The 22,267-nt window shown below is 39.9% G+C and overlaps 1 protein-coding gene across 1 annotated transcript in view; it reads right to left on the minus strand.

Moving 5' to 3' along the window:
* PXDNL (peroxidasin like) overlaps positions 1-22,248 on the minus strand; it is a 450,026-nt gene extending 427,778 nt beyond the window's left edge. The window contains exon 1 of the mRNA XM_034650166.1: positions 17,699-22,248. Coding sequence (XP_034506057.1) covers positions 17,699-17,862 — 164 coding nt within the window. The 5' untranslated portion in view covers positions 17,863-22,248. The remainder of the gene's footprint in view (positions 1-17,698) is intronic.
* Positions 22,249-22,267: the final 19 nt, after the last annotated feature.

Consider the following 22,267-nt stretch of genomic DNA (forward strand, 5'->3'; position numbering starts at 1 on the left):
ATTCTCATTTAGTTGTGCTCATCCTTCCTTCTTAGTGAAAACTCTCACTTTCATTTGGCGGCAAATAGTCATGTTCACATAAAACATGTTTCTTGGGATCCTCTCCCTCCAGACAAAAGAAAGTTTTGAGGGAAGCATGTCACCAGAGGACAGAGACGGGGTGGTCTCCCAGGCAAGCGAGCCTGCTATCTGTTGCTCACATGGACATGTAAACTCATCATTCTCTGCTGCTAAATTTTCAGTTCCTGTTTCAGTTCCTCATTCTCTGATATCATTATTATTCCAGAGCAAACATAAATCAAAAAAAAAAAAAAGACATGTCAGAAAACAGAGGTGCATGAATATAAGACTTTCTTTTTTTTTAAAGATTTTATTTATTTATTTATTTGTGAGAGAGGAAGAGTGAGTGCACAAGCAGGGGGAGCGGCAGGCTTCCCGCGGAGCAAGGAGCCCGATGTGGGACTCGATCCCAGGACTCTGGGATCACGACCTGAGCTGAAGGCAGATGCTTAAGCGACTGAGCCACACAGGCACCCCAATTAAGATGAATTTTCAAGGGGCACCTGAGTGGCTCAGTCGTTAAGTGTTTGCCTTCAGCTCAGGGCATGATCCCAGGGTCCTGGGATCGAACCCCACATCAGGCTCCCTACTAGGAGCCTGCTTCTTCCTCTCCCACTCCCCCTGCTTGTGTTCCCCCTCTTGCTGGCTGTCTCTCTCTCTGTCAAATAAATAAATAAAATCTTAAAAAAAAAAAACGACTAATTTTCAATTAAGTCTTTGCCACAGCTGCTCCCGCCTACAGCACCTTCCTTTCACTCCTCACCCAGCTGCTTCCAGGGCATCCTTGGCAACCACCACCTTCATGAAACATGTTCAGTGCAAAGTCTACAAAACTAACCATCCCCAAATTTCGTGACTTAAAACATCATGAAGTTCTGGGTCAGAAATTTGGGGAGAACACAGCATGACTGGCTTTTCCTTTCCCATTGATGCCTCTATGAAAAGATGGAAAGGTTGATGTCATGGGGCCTGTTGCCTATGGTGCCCACACATGCCTCAGGGAAGCCAGACACTTATAAAGGGCCCCATTGCACCATGAGCAAGAGTTCCCACAAACTGAGCAGCACTACCTGGCCTTCAGCATGGCCGCAGGATCCCATCACACACTGTGGGTTAGAGCAGTCATGATGCCCCAGGTTCAAGGGGAGGGCCATAAGTCCCATCTCTCAATGGCAAGAAAGTCAAAGAATTAGCCGCTGTGTTTTAAAGTCACACAGAGTAGTCTGCTGCGATCTGACATATCTGGATAAAGCACTTCTCTTAGTTCCCTCCAACCACAGGACTCATCACACCTTTTGGTAGGTTTACTTTCATTCTCAGTAGACTGCAAGCTCCTAAATTCTTAAAGAATTTATTCATATTCTCCTCCCTTGTTCTTACTACAGTGTAGGACTCATGATAGTCACTGATCAAATATTTGTTGACTAAATCACCCCACATAAGAATATTGACAGATGCTCAATCACTTCTCATATTTATTGAATTATGCTGAATAATCCATCTAGCATATGCTCATTCCTTTACAGTATGTTAAATAAAAAGAATTTCACTCTGTAGTTAAAATACAGTACTTTCCAGCCAACACTTCAAGACATCTACATATCCATGAAGCCAAGATTACCAACAACAATCTTCCAGAGTTAACATAATCTTATCCTTTTTAAATTTTCCTTTGAGGCAGAAAATTTACTTTAGTGGTTTATGAATGTCCTGAATATGTCAAACATTCTCCCTATTGGGCATTCCCTCTATACTCAATTTAAGAAGCAGGGCAATCTGAGATTTTAATATTCATAAAGCAAATTGACTTATAAAAAAGATACAGTATTCTCAGATCTGTAGTAGCTGATCATTCAGGTAATGGGCAATATTCAAACATGCATGAAGTTTTATAAAACGAGTTAAAAAATTCAATATTGCATAATTATGGCTATAGGCTTCCTCTCAGGCAAAAATGTACCAAGATAGGTAAGAGCAGTATAGTTTTAGTTGGACACCATTTCACTCCAGTTTACTTTGACAAAAGATAGAGTACTTAGCCATAAGTAATTGATGTCTAGAACTAGCTGGCATTCGGTGGCTATGTACACCCCTACCATCAAAATGGGAAGTGCTTTCTTATCTTCACCATGACGCACACAAGCTTGAAATACCAGGAACCACTGGCCATTGCAGAAAACCTCTTGATGTTGTTGAGCTGAGTAACACTTAATGCTTTTACTAATAGAGAATGAAGTGGCTCGGAATCCTGAGGCAAGAAAATATAGAACGGTCACTGAATAACTTATCCTGGATAGACGCTTTTGCTTGGCTTTCCAGTGTGTTTATGTCCCTTTAAAACTGAAGCATTCACACCAAGAGTCAGTAAACAAAAAAATAACACAGGATAGTCTTAATTTCAATGCTTTCCCACTCACGCATTATGATTATTAAACTGCAGAGAAATAATCCTCTCCTATATTCCTTATAGGATAAACAGAGGATAAACGAATGGAGGCCATTACTGAAATAGGATACATATCTGATTTTGAGGAGAAAGGCACTCTCCATGCCTTCTCTCAACCAAGAGAAATTCCATAGGGAGTAAGAATTCTGAACTGTAAGAGTTTAATCAGTAAGATGGCTGGGCTCCTACTACAGAATCACCATGTAGGTAAAAGATCCACGTAAAGCTGCCAGAGCCAAACTGTGTATGTTACCAGTCAAAAACTAATCATTTCTCCTTAACAACTTATGCTTTTTTATTATTTTTATGACTTCCTAGATCAGCATAGTGCACTCATACTATAATCTCACTCATGGATTTTCTATGCTTCTTTCCCGTTTGTTACAAGTGCAATGCAAACTCATTGTGAGTAGCAAAGAAGCCTCAAGGCCTTTGAGAGTTCATATAACATTAAACAGAAACACGGCAGTTGGAGAGCCTGTCTGATGTACTCCTCTTGTTACAGTCCATCTTTGCACCCTCCATCTCTTTTTATATAAGCATTACTCCTAATTGCATCAATATTACATGGAAACAAATACAGTTTGCCTCTAGCAATAAAAGATGGAAGAATGTCTGAACACACAATAAACAGTATGCTTGTTCATCAGAGGAGCACTTATAAGCAGCACAGAATTTTCTCCTGCAGTTAGAAACCATCATTCCACATTGCTTCCTTTTATTATGTGGCTGTAAATTTTATACCATAGAACAATACGTGTAGAAAAAAAGTCACATTTTAGTGCCTAAAACAACTGAGAAACAAAGAGATTCATTACCGACCGTTCTTCCTAGTAAGAAAAATTATATTACTGTTAGAATTAAAATATCTTCATTATGCATCTTTTGCTTATTGAAATAATTGAAATACTCCAGACTGCAATGTTTCTATGATGCGTAAAATTACAAACACCCAAGACACACTTCTCTCAACGAATGGTCTCCAGTGAAAGTCCTGGGCTCATCATCAAGATCTTCAGGGGCACTAAACATTTCATTGTAGATAGAATAAGCTGTTTTCTAACATGTTCCTGATCACTGTATTTCACACTCTGAAACCTGTCCTCACTCTAAGTACAGAACTCACTCTTTTGGCTTCATTACAAACAATATAATGCTTGTTATTTGTACTGATCAAAGGACTTGAATGAAAGAATAAGCATGACTCATTAAATAATACTTGAGATGTACACATTTAAAGTCTAGTTCCAAGGAGCAAAGTAAGATTCTATTGCTATACTGATAAATACAATAACTATTAGTGATAAATGTTTGTATATCAGCTAATAATTTTCAGGATTCATGGAACTATTGCCCCTCTGGAGCTAGGAATGAAATTATTCTCACCCAAAATGTGTGGTTGGGAATGGGTGCAAGGGTGAATTCTCCAAAGGAAAGGCCCTTGTTCAGGAGGTGCTGGAGGGAGGCAGAGGCCACCACTCACTTCACTCATGTGACAGTTTCACAGTGGAAGAGATCATTCCACCTTAAACATGAAATGAAGAAACCAGAAGTAGAAAGTCATAGATAACGTGTTGATACTTCTAGAAAAGATCTGTACTTCAAAGAATGCCCTGACAGAGATAATTGATTTTTCTCTTCCTCAGAAAGAATAACATTGAGTTTAGCAAGATCAAATGCTTGGGGCACAACACAAGAGTCTTCAGGGATAAGCAAAGACCAGCACTTGGCAGCATCCAGGCAATTATCTGATATAATCTTCATTGTATACATTGAGAAAAAAAGGAAACCCTGGGGGCTTGGGGCTTAAATGGTTTGCCCAAGAATCATGTACTTTCTTAGGGTCAGGAGACGACAGGTATTCTGATTCATGGCCTTCCATGATGCCATGCTTGTGCAATTTTAAATGCTAATCAAAATAAATAAAGTCAAAGGAAGTATGAGCATTACCTTCTCCTATTTTGTCCTCTTTTGGCTTCCAAATGGTCTGTATTTTCTTAAATAGGAAAAGTCTTATTATAAGGTAAATCTAGCCAGGGAGTATCTTTCAGGAGAAAGAACATACAAATAAAGGGGTTTAGAGTTTAGAAATAAGAACATAGATTTGAAAATGAAAGGGAAACTTGTATTTACTTATCTTCAGATACAGTCATTTTTGAAAAATGAATTATTGCACCCATTATTATTATTGCCTTAATATATTTGCAAAATATTTTTTCTAGTAAATTTTCCCTTATTTTTTAATTCTGGGAAGTTTACAGCAAATCTGAAATGCAACAAGACCCATAATGAACAACCAAGGCAGGTGTTTGTTTTTCAAAACGCTTCTGGTATATTAAAATCTATGAGATTATTCACAGGGCGCCTGGGTGGCGCAGTCGTTAAGCATCTGCCTTCAGCTCAGGGCGTGATCCCGGCGTTCTGGGATCGAGCCCCACATCGGGCTCCTCTGCTATGAGCCTGCTTCTTCCTCTCCACTCCCCCTGCTTGTGTTCCCTCTCTCGCTGGCTGTCTCTGTCTAATAAATAAATAAATAAATCTTTAAAAAATAAAATAAAATAAAATCTATGAGATTATTCAAGGATAATTAAATATAGTATTTTTTAAAAGGAAAAAGCATGGTATAACTTTATGGGTAAGGAAACCAAAATGATTAGATTAGAAACAGGAATGGGAACAACTCACAAGTAAAATTTACTTTCTGTTAACTTTCATTAATAGATTTTTTTTTTTGCACAAACCCCATTTTGAAAGAAAAATGAAAGAAGTATTGTGGATAAACAACCTCCTAGACATAAAAGAGGCAAAAAATTCTTTATCAACCTGCCATCAAACAGCAAGTATGGTATTTTGTCACTCAGTGATTTGTGAGGTGAAACTTGCCTTGGACTCCAAAGAGTGAATATTCCAAAAAAAACCATTAAATTGCTTTTAAATTTTACCATTAAATTTTTATCTTATTTGTCATTATTTTGGTGGAAAGTTTCTACCACTTTTTTAAGAAAAGGAGAAGGCTTTCTAAGGCTATGTCCTTTTCTTATTTCCTCTTCTCACACCCAAGAGCAACTGAGTGGCACCATTATTTTGCTCTGAGGCCGAGACCCCAGGACTCCTCTAGGAACAATGGTCATCAGTCTACTGTCCCCAACACTGCTCTATGCTCCCAATGTTAGTGTTGAAGGGCAAAACAAGGGCTTGGAGACAAGGCCTGGAGATGGGGAGTCTTGGCATAAAACGAAACAAACCAAAAACAAAAGCAAAGCCACACAAGGGACAAAAGGTATGAAGACCAGGATGCCTGGGCACACTGAGGGAGGGAGAGAGCAGGCGTGATGGGGTCCAGAAAACTCAGCCCTGGGTCACAGAGAGAAGCATCTAGAAGGGAACCATGCTGCATGCACTTCCCCGAGACCCCAGACCCAGATGTCCGTCTCCTCCCCTCTCCTCTTCTCCCCTCTCCTCACTTCTCCTTTTCCCTCCACTCCTCTCCTCTCTCTGCCCCGCCTTGCACCTGCACTCACCTGCCGATAGCAAGATCTCCTGGTTACTCTGTCATGGAAGTCCTGCTGGGTCCCCATATTTGTCTCTGCACCTCAAACAGAGCCACTCCATCTCTGCCCTAGGCTTCTGCCTATCTTCTCTCTGCATCTGTTTTTGGTCTCTTTCAAAAGCACCATGCTTGTCCCTACCTTTGGTCCCTGCTTGGCATGCTCACCCCAAACCTCCGAAACCTGCTCCTTCTGAATGAATCTGTCATTCAGATTCCATGACAAACATCTCTGCCTCAGTGGGCCTCTGGGACCACTCCATCTAAAGAAGCACATCCTCCTGCCCCAAACCCATTTCTCTTGCAGCACCCTGTATGTCATCCATTGGAATGCAAGCTCCGAGATGCAAGGGTCTTCCTTGTTTCTGTCCCAGCAAGGAACCTGAAAGTCTGACTAGATTACAACTCTGCTGGTGTCGCACTTAGAAAAAATGGTATTCTGTTCTGACAGAATTCTACTTCTTTTGCATTCAATAATGTAATCTGTCTTCTTTTAATTAATATTAAAAGAAAAACATGATCAGAAATAAGACAAGAGCAGAAAGGGAAAACATAAGATTTAGAAAAAGTAGATGGGAAACATTGAAATGTATCTTCTCCCATTACTAAAAATAGCTATTAGCCACTTGAAATACTTTCTGGACAAATGTGAGGTATAAGTAAATACAATAATACTATTATAACTAATTTGGGGAAGTTTTAACGGTATAATAAGTGATGGCCCTGTTTTCTTGGTAAGCTCCTTGTGAGCATTGTTGAGGATTCCTGTGGGCCCTGAGTTATAATCCCTAGTTGGTGGTCATTTTTAGCTGATTTGGAACATTTTAAAAATAAATTCTCAGTATTGCACCAGCTTTTCATCTATGCTTGTCTTTAGAGGTGGCCAAATATAGATGATAGCCAAGTCACCCTCTCTCCAACAGGGAGGATGGTGGCTGAAACAAGAAGGAAGTAGCTCCAGGTGGGAAGATATTCTCATGCATGTATGTGAAGAAGCAAACAAACCATCTTTTTGTGCACCAACACCTTGTTTCAAACCAAGGGGACCAACTCGAGAAGCAAGGATCTTTATAAGTACCTCTTCCCTATCCCCTCACCACAGTATCAGTCAGCGCTCAGATACCCATTTCTACTTGCTGGATTTTTGGCCTCCAGTTCTCTTTTCTTCTTTACCTCATTTCCTCTAAGGTTTTTTGTGTCTAGGCATCAATTTTCTTCTCTCAGCCTGCAATTCAAGAGCATATTACACACCGCTCTTACAAGAGCAGTGATCAACACAGGAGAAGCAGTAGGTAAGGGTCACAACAAACAGAAATCATTTTAATCCAGGCCAAACAGAGCAGTCTGCAGCTTTCTTAGAAGGTAGGGCTTATTTTTACCACCTCTCAAGTTTCATTTTGCCATTTGGCTCATTCATGCATTCAACATATATTTTATGTTGGCAAGCCCTAAGAGTTTGAAAAGAAAAGATGTAATCTGTCTTCTCTGCCCTGGCGGGACTTGGTCTGTCAGGGAGACAAGTTAACAATCCTAATCCCATGTGACATGTTCTCTGGTCAAGACAGGAAAGGAATCTCCCAAAAACTGGCAAGAAGGGAAAGAAGATGAAGAAGAATTCCCAGAGGTGAGCTCTGAGCTGACCTCTGAAGACTAAGCCAAAATAGGCCAAGTGAGGACAACGGGGGTTCATGCATTCCAGGCCAAAAGAGCAGTGTGTACAAAGCCCATTGGCTTCCTGCATCTCTAGAATATCTGCTGCATCTTCCTAGAAACACAATCCACCTTAAGTTCTAATTGTACCAGGGGCTCAACTAGTACTAATTTAAAGAACTGATTTGGTGGTCCTATTTCATCTACAAGGGCACAACATTCCTGCAAGATAAAATGGATGATTTTCATTGGAGTCTTAGGTGATCTAATACAAGGGCAGATCATGGACAATACCAGGATCTGGTAAGCTACTGGGGAATCTATCTTTGGGAGACCTCTAAGTTTTTTCCAAACCATGTGTGTAGGCAGTTGCCTCTTCTAATTACTCATGGGGCTCACAAGCCAGGTGAAATTGATAAATGAATCCTAAAATCTGTGTCTTGCATTTTAAAAATGGCTGCACAGTAGGAGGACCCTAGGTTCATCTGGTACCACAAACACAGCTGGATGACTATCAAATCATCCTAAATACCCCAGAAATCAACCTGAAGACTGACAGAACAAACCCCACAACTAAAGGGAGAGAAGAGGCCACATCGAAGAAGGTAGGAAGTGTGGAGACTGTGGTTTAGGGGAGAAACAGATCCTGGTTGCTGCAGAGGGAAGGGACTATGGTAGAGGTGAAGGACAAGAGAGAGAGGAGCACATAAGGGAATACACAAGGAGAACATTTCCCCAAAGCCATTGGCCTGGAAAATGAGAGAGGCTGGATTTTGTGAGTGCTTACAACCAGCAGGACTTGAAATCTGGAGTTTTAAAGGTCAGCAGGTTTGGCTGGGATAGAGCCCAGATGGCAATGCCCTGCTCCTGGAGAGAAGGCAGGCAAACAACCCAGGAGGCAGTGGGGGCGGGGGGAGAACACGGCATGGAAACAGCAATCTGAGGAAAACCTGAGGCACACAGTGGGGAGATTATTCACTCTTCTCAGAGGGCATCCCTGAGAGGCAGCATGCATGGAGACGCCTCTCTGGGAACAAAGGAGCTGACTGGCACCATTTCTCTTTTCTGCCCCTCAGCATAAACATAGACCCACTGCAGAAAGCAGTGCAATGCCAAATTGGCTTCCTAACTTGCTTACACCAAGCCCCATCCACCTTGTGCTCTGGCAGGACTGCCCTTCTCAGGCAAGCTTGTCTCAATCCCAGCATGGCAGGCCCCTCCCCAGAAGACCAGCACAAACCCCTGCACACACCACACAAATTATAAGATAGTATTATGAAAAATTTTATGTCAACAAATTCGACAACTTGGAAGGAATGGACAAATTCCTAGAAACATGTGAATTACCAAAACCAAAACAGGAAGAAATAGAAAACTTGAACAGACCCATAGCCAGCAAAGAAAATGAGTAAGTAATCAAAAACTCCCAACAAACAAAAGTCCAGGGCCAGATGGGTTCCCAGGGGAATTCTACCAAACATTTAAAGAAGAGTTAATATCTATTCTTCTCAAACTATTCCAAAAAACAGAAGAGATAAGAAAACTCCCAAACTCATTCTATGAGAGTAGCATTACCTTGATATCAAAACCAGATAAAGACTCTACTAAAAAAGAGAACCACAGGCTGATATCCCTGATGAACATGGATGCAAAAATTCACAATACATTTAAAAAATCATTCACCACGATCAAGTGGGATTTATTCCTGAGTTGCAATTGTGGTTCAATATTGCAAACTGATCAACATGATACACCACATTAATAAAAGAAAGGATAAGAACCATATGATCATTTCAGCAGATGCAGAAAAAGCATTTGATGAAGTACAACATCCATTCATGAAAAAAACCCTCAACAAAGTAGGTTTAGAGGGAACATACCTCAACATAATAAAGGCCATCTATGAAAAACCCACAGCTAATCTATCTAATGGGGAGGAACTGAGAGCTTTTCCTCTATGGCCAGGAACAAGACAGATGTCCACTCTCACCACTATTATTTAACATGGCACTGGAAGTCCTAGCCACAGCAATGAGACAACAAAAATAAATAAAAGGTATCCAAATCAGCAAGGAAGAAGTCAAGCTTTCACTATTTGCAGATGTTGTCATACTCTATACAGAAAACCTGAAAGACTCCACCAAAAAACTGCTAGAACTGAATCATGAAGGAGTAAAGTCACAGGATACAAAATCAACATACAGAAATCTGTTGAATTTCTGTATACCAATAATGAAGCAGCAGAAAGAGAAATTAAGGAATCAATCCCATTTACAATTGCTTCAAAAACAATGGTATGTAGGAATAAATCTAACCAAAGAGGTGACAGAACTGTACTCTGTAAAACACTGATGAAAGAAATTGAAGATGACCCAAAGAAATGGGAAAACATTCCATGCTTATGGATTAGAAGAACAAATATTGGTAAAACGTCAATACTATCCAAAGCCATCTACACATTTAATGCAATCCCTATCAAAATACCACCAGCATTTTTCACAGAGCTAGAACAAACAATCCTAAAATTTGTATGGAGCCAAAACAGACCCCAAATAACCAAAGCAACCTTGAAAATGAAAAGCAAAGCTAGAGACATCAAAATTCTGGACTTCAGAGTCTAGAGTGCTGACCATTACACCACAGGGCCACAATTCTGGACTTCAAATTATATGACAAAGCTGTAGTGAACAAAACAGTATGGTACTGGAACAAAAAGAGACACATAGATCATCAATAGAATAGAATACAAAACCCAGAAATTAACTGACAAGTATATGCTCAAATAATCATCACCAAAGAAGGAAAGAATATGCAATGGGAAAAAGTCTCTTCAACAAATGGTGTTGGGCAAACTGGACATCAACGTGCACAAGAATGAAAATGGACCACTTTCTGGGGCACCTGGGTGGCTCAGTTGTTAAGCATCTGCCGTTGGCTCAGGGCATGATCCCAGCATTCTGGGACTGAGCCCCACATCAGGCTCCTCCGCTAGGAGCCTGCTTCTTCCTCTCCCACTCCCCCTGCTTGTGTTCCCTCTCTCGCTGGCTGTCTCTCTCTGTCAAATAAATAAATAAAATAAAAAAAAAAGAAAGGAAGGAAGGAAGGAAGGAAGGAAGGAAGGAAGGAAGGAAGGGAAAGAAAGAAAGAGAGAAAGAGAAAGAAAGAAAGAAAGAAAGAAAGAAAGAAAGAAAGAAAGAAAGAAAGAAAGAAAGAAAAAAGAAAAGAAAAGAAAAGAAAAGAAAAGAAAAGAAAAGAAAAGAAAAGAAAAGAGAAAAGAAAGAAAAAGAAACTGGACTGTCTTCTTACACCAAACACAAAAATAAATTCAAAATGGATTAAAGGCCTCAATGTGAGACTTGAAACCATCAAAATCCTAGAGGGGAACACAGGCAGTAACCTCTTTGACATTGATTGTATCAACTTCCTTCTAGATATGTCCCTTGAGGCAAGGGAAACAAAAATAAAAATAAATTATTAGGACTATACCAAAATAAAAAGCTTCTGCACAGTGAAGCAATCAACGAAACTGAAAGGTAACCTATGGAATGGGAGAAGATATTTGCAAATGACATCTGATAAAGGATTAGTAGCTGAAATATATAAAGAACTTACAAAACTGAACACCCAAAAAAGGAATAATCTAATTAAAAAATGAGCGGAAGACATGAACAGACATTTTTCCAAAGAAGACATCCAGATGGCCAACAGACACATGAAAAGATGCTCAACATCTCTGATCTCAGGGTAATGTAAATCAAAACTACAATGAGATATCACTTCATACCTGTCAGAGTGTCTAGAATCGATAACACAAGAAACAACACATGTTGGTGAGGATGTAGAGAAAGGGGAACCTCTTCTCTTACACTGTTGGTGGGAGTGCAAACTGGTGCAGCCACTCTGGAAAACAGTACAGAGGTTCCTCAAAAAGTTAAAAATAGAACTACCCTAAATCCAGCAATCACACTACCAGGTATTTACCTGAAGAACACAAAAATACTAATTCAAAGAGATACATATGCCCTAATGTTTACAGCAGCACTATCTACAACAGCCCAATTATGGAAACAGCCCAAGTGTCCACTGACTGATGAATGGATAAAGATGTGGTATATAGAGAGAATGGAATATTACTCAGCCATAAAAAAAGAATTGAATCCTGCCATTTGCAACAAAAATGGATGGATTTCAAGAGTATTGCACTAAGTGAAATAAGTCAGTCAGAGAAGACAAACACCATATGATTTCACTCATATGTGGAATTTAAGAAATAAAACAAAGAAGCAAAGAGAAAAAGAGACAGAGAGAAAGAGAGAGAAAAAAAGACACAGAGAGAGGCAAACCAAGAAACAGACTCTTAAATATAAAGAAATAAACTGATGGTTACCAGAGGGGAGGTGTACGAGGATGGATGAAATAAGTGATGGGGATTAAGGACTGCACTTGTTGTGATAAGCACCTGGTATTTTATGGAAATGTTGAATCACAATACTGTACACATGAATCTAATATTACACTGTATGTTAACTATGCTGGAATTTAAATAAAAACGTAAAAAGAAAAACTTTCAAAAAAAAAAAAAAAGATCTGTGTCCTTACCCTTGGAAACCATTTACACAAAGTATTATGGATATCTATCATACTATATACATATTATATAGATATAGCACTCTGCAGCAACTGAGGTTAAATGAGGGTCTTTTGGTTCTGCCTATTAAAATAAATGAAGTTAGTAGACTTAGGAATTTTTTATAGTATCTTTAGCTGAAATGATGTTCATGCTTTTCTTTTTTCCATTTTAAAATCCAAACATGAAACTTTTTTTTTCCTACTCAGATGAAGAATCACTGGGAGAGGACTGATACAGTGATCCAAACTGATCAGACAGAACAATAAAACAAGATGATTTTTAACCATAACTCAGTTTTTCACCGCATAGTCTGGAGTTAGACAATAAAACTGTTTCTGTCATTTGTTGTGGCTACTCTGTTGCCTGAAAGAAAGGCAGAATATTTTATTTTATTTTTTTTAAAGATTTATTTATTTTATTTATTAGACAGAGAGAGACAGCCAGCGAAAGAGGGAACACAAGCAGGGGGAGTGGGAGAGGAAGAAGCAGGCTCCTAGCGGAGGAGCCTGATGTGGGGCTCGATCCCGGAACGCCGGGATCACGCCCTGAGCCAAAGGCAGACGCTTAACCGCTGTGCCACCCAGGCGCAACGGAAAGGCAGAATATTTTAAAATGTTTAAATGTTTTCATGTTGCATTTGGAAAAGGTCTCATGATTTGAATTTTGGTCAGATATGCTCAATTTCATGTAATAGCAAGGAGAATATGCCTTCCATGTATCTCAAGAAATAGTTTATTGTGTCTCAGAGCGGAAAGCAACATACATATTAAATAAAGAATATACCAGAATGTTTAAAATATATCAGTAACCTATTTGTTTTGGATAAACATTTTGATGACTTAAACCTGAATCACTGCTATGGACTGAACTCTTGATTCCCCTCCAAAGTCATATGTTGAACCCTTAATCCCCATGTGCTGGTATTAGGATGTGGGGCCTTTGGGAAATAATTAGGTCTGGAGGGTGGAGACCTCGTGATGGAATTAATGCCTTTAGACAGATGGTCTTTCTCTGGCTACCTGTGAGACAGTGAGAAGGCAGCCATCTCACTGGACCAGGAAGACAGCTTTCACCAGACGCTTGATCTAGGACCTTCCTCTGAGAAATAAATGTCATTTAAATCACCCAGTCTATGGTATTTTGTTATAGCAGCCTGAGCTAACTAACACAACCGCCTAAAGTAAATTTACCACTCCACTGAATAAAAGAACACTTTATAAAAATTATTTGTTGAAGATCCCATTGAAGCAATGGAATACATTAACAGATCAAGTTGCTCAACATGCACAGTCTCCTTAACTTAATTTCTGTAACTCTCACCATTACTATAATGTTCCTCTCTCCCTTTGGAGCCAGAAACATCAGACACATTTGGAGCCTGGGCTGGGACATCTGCTGCAGCAGTGATGGTCTCCAGATGCCTTGGCTCTGAGGTTTGTAGCCTCTGTCCTGCTGGGTTTTCTCCCTTTCAGATAAGGTCTGCATCCTGCCTCATCTATCTAGACATCAAGCTCTCAGTTACTTGCTTACCCTAATCTGTTATTGAACACCTCTCCTTGGAATTGCAAGCTCCAACGAAAACATACCCACTCTCTTCTCTCATATCTTTACTTCTCCTACGCGACTTCCGTTCCCTTTGCCTATCACTCACACAAAACATTCCCTATCCTTTAAAAAACAAACAAAAACAACAAAATTCCTTCAACTTTCTTCTCCTCCAGCAGCTTGAAGGCAAAATTTGCATTCTGTTACATCAAACTCTTCTTGCCAGATTTGACCACCCTTCCTCTTGAAAGCACTTGTTTCTGGTACTCCTACTTCTTTGGTTGCCATGTTCTCCTCTGACTCCTCTTCCTTTTGCCTCCAGGGTCAGCACACCACACAACTGCAGGGGGCACCATTCCCAGCACAGTGTGGAGTTGAGCAGTGTACAGACTTCACAACCACAGCTGATAGTCCTGGCTCTTGCTTACATATGTGTTCCCTTGACTGTGGGGTTTTCCAGAGTTCTAGTCTATGCAGACTTTTCTCATTCTACAAGCATCTCCTGGAAAACCACATTTCCTCCCTCCAGCTGAATTAATGCACACTCTTATCCCAATGACTCTCAAAACTGCATCCCTTGCCTCCCGAGCTTACCATATTCCTGAGCCCTTACCCTATCCACCAGGATGCCCAAGTAAAACTCAAATTTTCTCTATTCTTCAGATTTTTCCCTCTTTGTCATTTATTTTCACTATCTACATTACCCTATCAAGTTGACAAACCAGGACATTCACCATCCTTTCTTACTCCATAAATGCAAAACAGATTGGTCTTTCTTGCATCAGACCTGTACTATTATTCAACTTTTTATATATGCACTAGCTCTCTAACTAGAACAGGGACCTCACCTTTGTGGCTTCATATTGTAACTACTCCCCCAAAAGCTGTTATTGTGCAATGCTTCCCTTCATCTCACTTATAGGATCTATAGTAGGGATTGAAATGCCGAGTTCAGTACAGAAAACACTATTCTCTTGCACTAACTTAGTAAGCATGTATCATCTAAGTACAGGCCATTGTAGAAAATCCTGAGATGAGACCACTTGGATCCTGGCATCACTAGGCAATTATTCATCCCTATTTTGCCGATGAGGATACTGAGACTCAGAGATGGGGATGCTAACATTTCCTTGGTGGAGGCCAAGTTCTGAAATCTGGAAAAGCAAGCCTATTACTCCTTAATCCTTGCAATCTGGCTTCTATTCCTGTCTGTCAAAGCTGCTTTTGCTATCATCTGCACCACCCAACTGTCAGGCTGTCTTTCAGTGTCCAAGCTTGACTCTGCCATACCTCAGTCACAGCCCTCTGGGAAACACCTTGCTGCCTTCCCTGTTAGCCAGCTCCCTTTCTACCCTTCCGTGGTGTGTTCCTGTCCCACGCCTCCGCCCTGCACTCTCCCTGGAGCTTTAGGGGAGTGCTCAACATCACAGATCTATATCTCCCATAACTACTTGCTGGACTTCTTCAACAATTTGTCCCACGAGAGACCCCCAAATTAATATGTCCAGATAGGACTTGTTTATCCCCTAAACTAATTCTCCTGTGGGTCGGTGTGGCTGAAGGATGACTCCCAGATATCAGGGGTGGGTCACACCCCAGACAGTGATGCCAACAGCTGGCAGCTTTTATCCCTCCACACCCCGACCCTGCCCTCTCCTCACTGTTCCTCCACCCAAGATCCTCACGTGGGCTCCATGAACACTCATCCCACCTTCTAGAACAGCCTCTTCTAGCTCTTCTCTGAGGACCGAGCTGTGCTGAGTCATTAGGGTGGTGAGGCTGCATCATGTTAGGCCCCCAAGACTGGAGGCATTTGCTGAAACCGTGTACCCTGACTTACTAACTAGGCAATGAAATAGGAAATGCATTTCAACTTTTAGTTCCATTTCTCTCCCCAACCGGTCAACAACTGGGGTAGGTTTGAATTTAGATATAGTTCAGCCGGGTCCCTCATACTTCCCTTCAACCATGCCAAATGAGAAAGCGTCTAGGGAATCCAGGCCTGCTCACTACTAAGTGATAACTCAGAGCCAACAAGTTACGTCAGTTGCAAAAAAGTTATGAAAAATTCTGTTTCAAAGGTCAAAGTAACCCCTGAGGTTAAATTTAAGAAAAAAAAAAATCTGGGGCGCCTGGACAGCTCAGTCATTAAGCGTCTGCCTTCAGCTCAGGGCGTGATCCCAGGGTCCTGGGATCGAGCCCCACATCGGGCTCCTCCACTGGGAGCCTGCTTCTTCCTCTCCCACTCCCCCTGCTTGTGTTCCATCTCTCACTGGCTGTCTCTCTCTCTAATAAATAAAAAATCTTTAAAGAAAAAAAAAAAGAAAGAAACTGCTATTAGGAGCGCCTGGGTGGCTCAGTCATTAAGCGTCTGCCTTTGGCTCAGGTCATGATCCCAGGGTCCTGGGATCAAGCCCCACATCAGGCTCCACCACTGGGAGCCTGCTCCTCCCTCTTCCACTCCCCCTGCTTGTGTTCCCTCTCTTGCTGTCTCTCTCTGTCAAATAAACAAATAAAAATCTTAAAAAAAAAAAAAAAAAAGAAAGAAAAAGAAAAAAGAAACCACAATTACAAAATGACACAGGGATGGTTACAAGTCCAAAGTCTCTCTGGCTCCGTGCTGACTGACTGTGCTGATGCAGCGGTCCCAGGTTCAAAGACCTGTCTTAATACTTTTCAGAGTAAGACTTATTTTGGTATTTGCAAGCATATGAAATAAACAAAACACTTAATGAAAATTACCATAAATATGTATGGCAAATACACATCTCTTATTCTACACAACTACCAACCACTAACTTAACTTTTCATTACCAAGCTAAATTCCTCATTTCATGATTATGACAAAACAAAACAAAACCATACAGTGCTGATCTTCTTATCTCATATCTTACAATCCCAGGAATGTTAAGCTATTTCACTCTGCTCAAGAATGGACTTGGAACAGTGAAAGGAGTTCTCTTCCACGGACATGACGTAATCTGCAAAAACTTTACCATGGAGAGGTGAACCCTTCAAATTCGCAAGTCCTTTTGGCATTTTTCCTTCTCTTGTGATGTAAGACTTGAAAATTATGATAATAAAAGATTCGCACTTTGTACATATTATTTAATCCAAATGTCAATTCAATGATAAAGGTTTATTATCCCCACATTAAGACAAGGGAGTGGTATTTGAACCCAGGCCCATCTGATACCTGTATTATGGTTTAGTCTACCATCCCACTGCCATCCCATAATGCCCCCTAGGTGCTGATTAAGTCACTGCTCCAGAAGGCTTCTAAGTACCCATACCTACTGGACAGTGTCTACTCTGGAAAATGGATAGTCCTTCAAGGGCCTGAGGTTGACAGCATCACCCACCTGAGAGGCACACCCAATACAAAGCCCAACAATGAACAAAAGAAATGCAAATTGCCAGCACAAATTAAGTTGGAAGCACATTCCAAAGCTAAATTAGTTCTTCTCAAATGGGACAGACACATGCTGACTCAATTAGGAGTCCAAAGGATTTTGGAGACGATGACAGGGATAATCCGAGAACTTATGCAGGAAAATTCTTAAGATAGAGATGAGAATTCTCAACAGTAAGTTCTGGAAGATGTTGGAAAAAATAACTGCACCTAGTGCAAATATATTTCAATTCATCATTGCTCACATTTTCTAGTCTAACAAAGCAGAACCATTTAGCTGTTTGAAAGGTGAAAACCCTCTTCCAATTATACAGCAGGGATCGCATCAGGAATCTAGGTTAAAAGCAGAGTGCTTGGTCTCAGTAGAGGGCAATGAAAGGTGCTGAACAGGAATCTGTGTGAACTTACAGGACTGTGGTCTGCTGCGGCACCTGAGGAATGTGATCCAGCATCAAGTGCATGCAGCGGACGGTGCTCGTCAAGCAAAGGCACCGGCTAGGGCAGGGTAGCACCGGCAGGCACCACACGATCAGGAGAAAGCAAGTGGTCCAGCAGAAGAGTCTGGACTCCATCGCTCCATCCGCTGCTGGAAGCGAAGCAGCAGGAGCAGCAGCAGCGGGGGTGGCGACAGAGGTGGTGGCAGCGGTGGCTGCGGTGCGGGACCTGCCTTACGGAGTCCCAGCTAAGCGCTGCTCCCAGGGAAAACTCAGCCTCTGACCAATCCAGAGCAGGGAGATCACATTACAGGACGGAGGGCGCCCGCCGCCTCTAGGGGGCGCGGGACTCTCAGGGACGCGGGGAAGCTTGTCCATGCAAAAGCCGCTTTCAGAAACAAACGTACTCCATTTGCGCAGCGAAATGCAAATAAACTTTTCCAAAGTTGCTTCCACTGCACGTTATGTTAAGCGCTAGCCACTTACACCTTAGCTGTCCTTTTTTTCTCCCCCTAGCTGTCCTTTTGAAGGGCAAGTTATTTATTGAATCAATGCAGAACAGCTTTTCTTTTTATCTGATAGTATTACTAAATCCTAAAGGGCAGAGAGAGTTCTAATAAATGATCTAGGCTCACATTTTCCTTCCCTGCTCCAAAGTACGATTTCAAAAAATGGTTTCATTTCTTCCTATTCTACACCTGAAGACCAAAGCATTTCGCTCAAGATTCAAACCAGCTACTTCCTATTTCTTCCTTTAATATTTAAAGCGGTTATATCTACACCATGAACCTCTACACCATCAAGCAGAGGAGACAAACTGATCGACAAACCTAAGTTTAAAGTAGAACAAGGCTGAACCACCGCTGGGCTCGGTGGCAGCACCGTTGGCTGCACACTCATTTTTCACCAGGTTTAACTGGCCACAGGTCACCGAGGTGAGCAGCCCTGAGGACACTGGCAAATACAGACTTCAATAAATATGCCTTAAACATGAGTTTTTTGGTGACTCTAGGCAGGTATTTAGAAAAGGTTTTTAGTTTTATCCTTAAAGACTTTTAACCCTAAACTAGCACTTTAAAAAATGTAAAAGTAATATAAAAATAAAACTTGAGATGGCCCAATCTAGGCAACAATCCCAGATGACCAGACTGGGCGACAAATCCAAGATTGCAGATCTAGTTTTGTCAAACTTTACCAATCTTATGAAGAAAAATAAATTCATTTGCCTTCTTTCCAATAATTTCTCAGTCCCTTTGCATTCTACAGTGGGTGAATACTGCCCTCTTTTGGCAAAATGTTCAAACTTAAATATGTGGGGTTTTGTTATTTTATTAAAATACAGGGATCACAAGAAAAAAATAATCTCTATGAACGAGAATGATTTTAAAGTAAATCAAGTATACCTGACAACTGTTCATGTTTATTGTCTAAATATCAAAATAAACTAAAAAAGCTAATTTCTTCCTTTCATTCCCATGCCTTACAATTACCATGCTTTTGCCAGTATTTGTGACTTGGAGGACTTAGATCGACAAGGCATACAAGTTTGTGCATTGTTTTCAGTTCAAAACATAGTATTAGCTTGTATTCATAGAGTATTTTTCCAGGATAGACTATATGCTCTCTATTTTAGAAACCTAAGCTGCCATTAAATGAGAAAGTTCTCTTGATTACCTCCTGTGAAAACAGGGCTAAGAACTACAAGCAAGGCAGAGAACCACATGCATGACACAGCCACTACAGACCGCAGATTCTTTCCTAGAATGCCTAGGGACAACTTTCCCGCAGAAAACTATTATTATATACGTTAAGTATTATAAACATTTTTAAAAATGCCTTGAGGTGTTAAGTTAAACACATATACAAGAGTCCAAAAATGAAGAGAAAATGAGAAGGTGGCAAGGTAAGTAAACACTGAAGGCTGGTTCAGTTTGAGAGTATTTGCTTAGTTAACCAAGTAAAATAAAAAGATTTGGGGGTATCACGGTTACAGGAAGGAGAAGAAAAAAACCTTTCCTAAGTGGAGGGTGTTAACTGGAAAACCTGTATTTTCCTCAAGTTCATTAAGGACAAACTAGAAAAAATCCACTTTACCCCCTGTCCCCATCCACCCAGAGAACACAAGGAAAATTGCCTGTTTCAAACTTGCTATGGGGAGGAAGGGAATAAAAAAATCTCCCTGGAGATTAAATATCCCCAAATTAGCTTTTAAAATAAAAATTTAAAAAGATACACTAGGTGACCACCAACCCCCCCCTCCAAAATGCTATAGAAATATCAAACCAAATGGATATTGAAGTAAAGAATACAAAGAGGATTCCCACATAATGTTAAAGGTTCAAATCACCAAACAGACATAGGAAACCTAACGTGTAGCATCACTGCATCAAAATATACAAAGGAAAAATTGAAAGACCTAAAATGAACTGACATTCTACCATCAGTGAGATATTTTACTGAAAATCACAAGAGCATACAAAAAAATGTTTAGACTGTACTAGATTTGAATACCATCAAAAATTTGCTTCAAATGACATGTACAGAATACTATACTGAACAACAGAATATATACTCTTTCAAAGCACACCAAGCCATTTATTAAAAATGACTATATATGGGCAATAAACAGTAAGGTTGGTCCTGTTCATTGCTTCTATTCAAAACTGTACTGGAGGTCCCAACCAGCGTATCTGGCAAAATAAAAACAAAACAAACAAACAACCCAAAGGAAAAAATAAACTGTCTTTATAAAGATGATTTGGTTGTCCATGTAGAAAATTTAGAACAATCACAAGACAGTGGGATTTAATGTATAAAAATCAATGGAGCAAAATGTGATTTTAACAAATACAACAGCACTGAAGAATATAAAATTATCTACACATAAATCAAAAGATGCTTGAAACAAAATTTTGTACCTTTATTAAGACATTTAATAAGATCTAAATAAAAGGATAGAAGTACCCTATTCATGGATTGGAGGACTCCAAATCATAAACATGTTAATTCTCACACAAATTTATCAATAAATTCAGTGATTCCAAAGGAAATCCCAAGAGGACTGTGTATATGTTGTCTGAGAAGCTGATTCTAAAATGTGTATCAAAGTCAAATGGTCCAAGAATAGCCAAGAAATTACTGAAATTTAAGTTGAAGGGACTTATCTTACTAGATCAAGAATTATTGTTAACCAAGAATTATTGTTAATCTATAGTAAATAAGACTGTAGTTTTAGCACAGGGATCCATAAATTGCCTAACAAAATAGGAAAGAAAACCTAGACACAAAGCACAAAGATGCAAAAATTTATGACCGTTAATACTGTAAATCAGAGGGAAAAAATGGGACTTTTCAAAACATGGTGTTTAAACAGTTGATCAACAAAGTAAGAAAAAAGAATTATTTCTCACTTGACACAGAGATCAATAACAGGTGTATTACAGACTTAAATGTGAAAGACAAAAAGAGAACTTTTGTAAGAAAATATAGGCTAATATTTTCATGATTCTGGATTGAGGTTGTGTGAAGATGAATCTGATAAAAATTAAAATTGAAAATTCTAATTCAAGAAAGATGCCACAAACAGAGTAAGAACAGACACAAACTAATGAAAGATATTTGTAATACATGTAACTGACAATGGGTTAGTAGCCAGGCTACATAAGGAACCCTACAAGCCAACTGCTTTAAAAGAAACTACCGAATAAAACATTTCCAAAAGCCTCTAATGGGAACTTTACAGAAAGGAAACCTAAAACCAAGAAACACTCAAAAAGGTACAAAACCTCCTTAATAAGTAACAAAGCCTCTATAACACGTCGCACTACTAAATAGGCAAAATCACTATCAAATGTAGGTGAGGTTATGGAATAACTGGAATGTTTAAACACTGCAGGAAGGAACATATTGTTACACTACTTTGGGAGATAGATTTGCACCACCTAGTGAAAGTGAATATAAACATATTCTGATCCAGCAATTCTACTCTTAGATGTATACTCTATGAAGACTCTTGCACACACAGCGTCACAAGACATGCTGAAGAATGTTGATAAGCAAACTATCTGATGTAACAACAAATGTCCATCAACAGTAGAAAGAATAACGAAACGGAGTTTAGTGGATGTAACTTAACTATATATATAACATGGAGCCATCTCAGAAAGGCAACTTGGAGTGAAAAACTGACCTGCAGAATACAGAGAGTATGATTCCACTTGTATAAAGTATGTATGAAGCCAAATGATACATTATTTAGAGATACAAACATATGTGCTAAAGCTACAGCGAAAGGCAAGGTTACAATAAACACAAAAGGAACACCCAGAGAGGAATTAAGAGGAGATCAGGAAGGAGCACACAAGTCATGGTAATGCCAGTAGTGAAATCTAGTAGTAGGTACACACATATACTTACAGGCACACTTACTTATTATTTCTTGTGTTTTGCACGTATCTTCTAAATATCCTTCATATCTACTGAATATAAAAATAAATTTAAAAAAAACCTACACTGTCTTCAGAGGTGGCAACAGTCCAAAGGA

Source organism: Ailuropoda melanoleuca, unplaced genomic scaffold (assembly GCF_002007445.2).
Source record: "Ailuropoda melanoleuca isolate Jingjing unplaced genomic scaffold, ASM200744v2 unplaced-scaffold11384, whole genome shotgun sequence".
Classification (NCBI taxonomy): domain Eukaryota; kingdom Metazoa; phylum Chordata; class Mammalia; order Carnivora; family Ursidae; genus Ailuropoda; species Ailuropoda melanoleuca.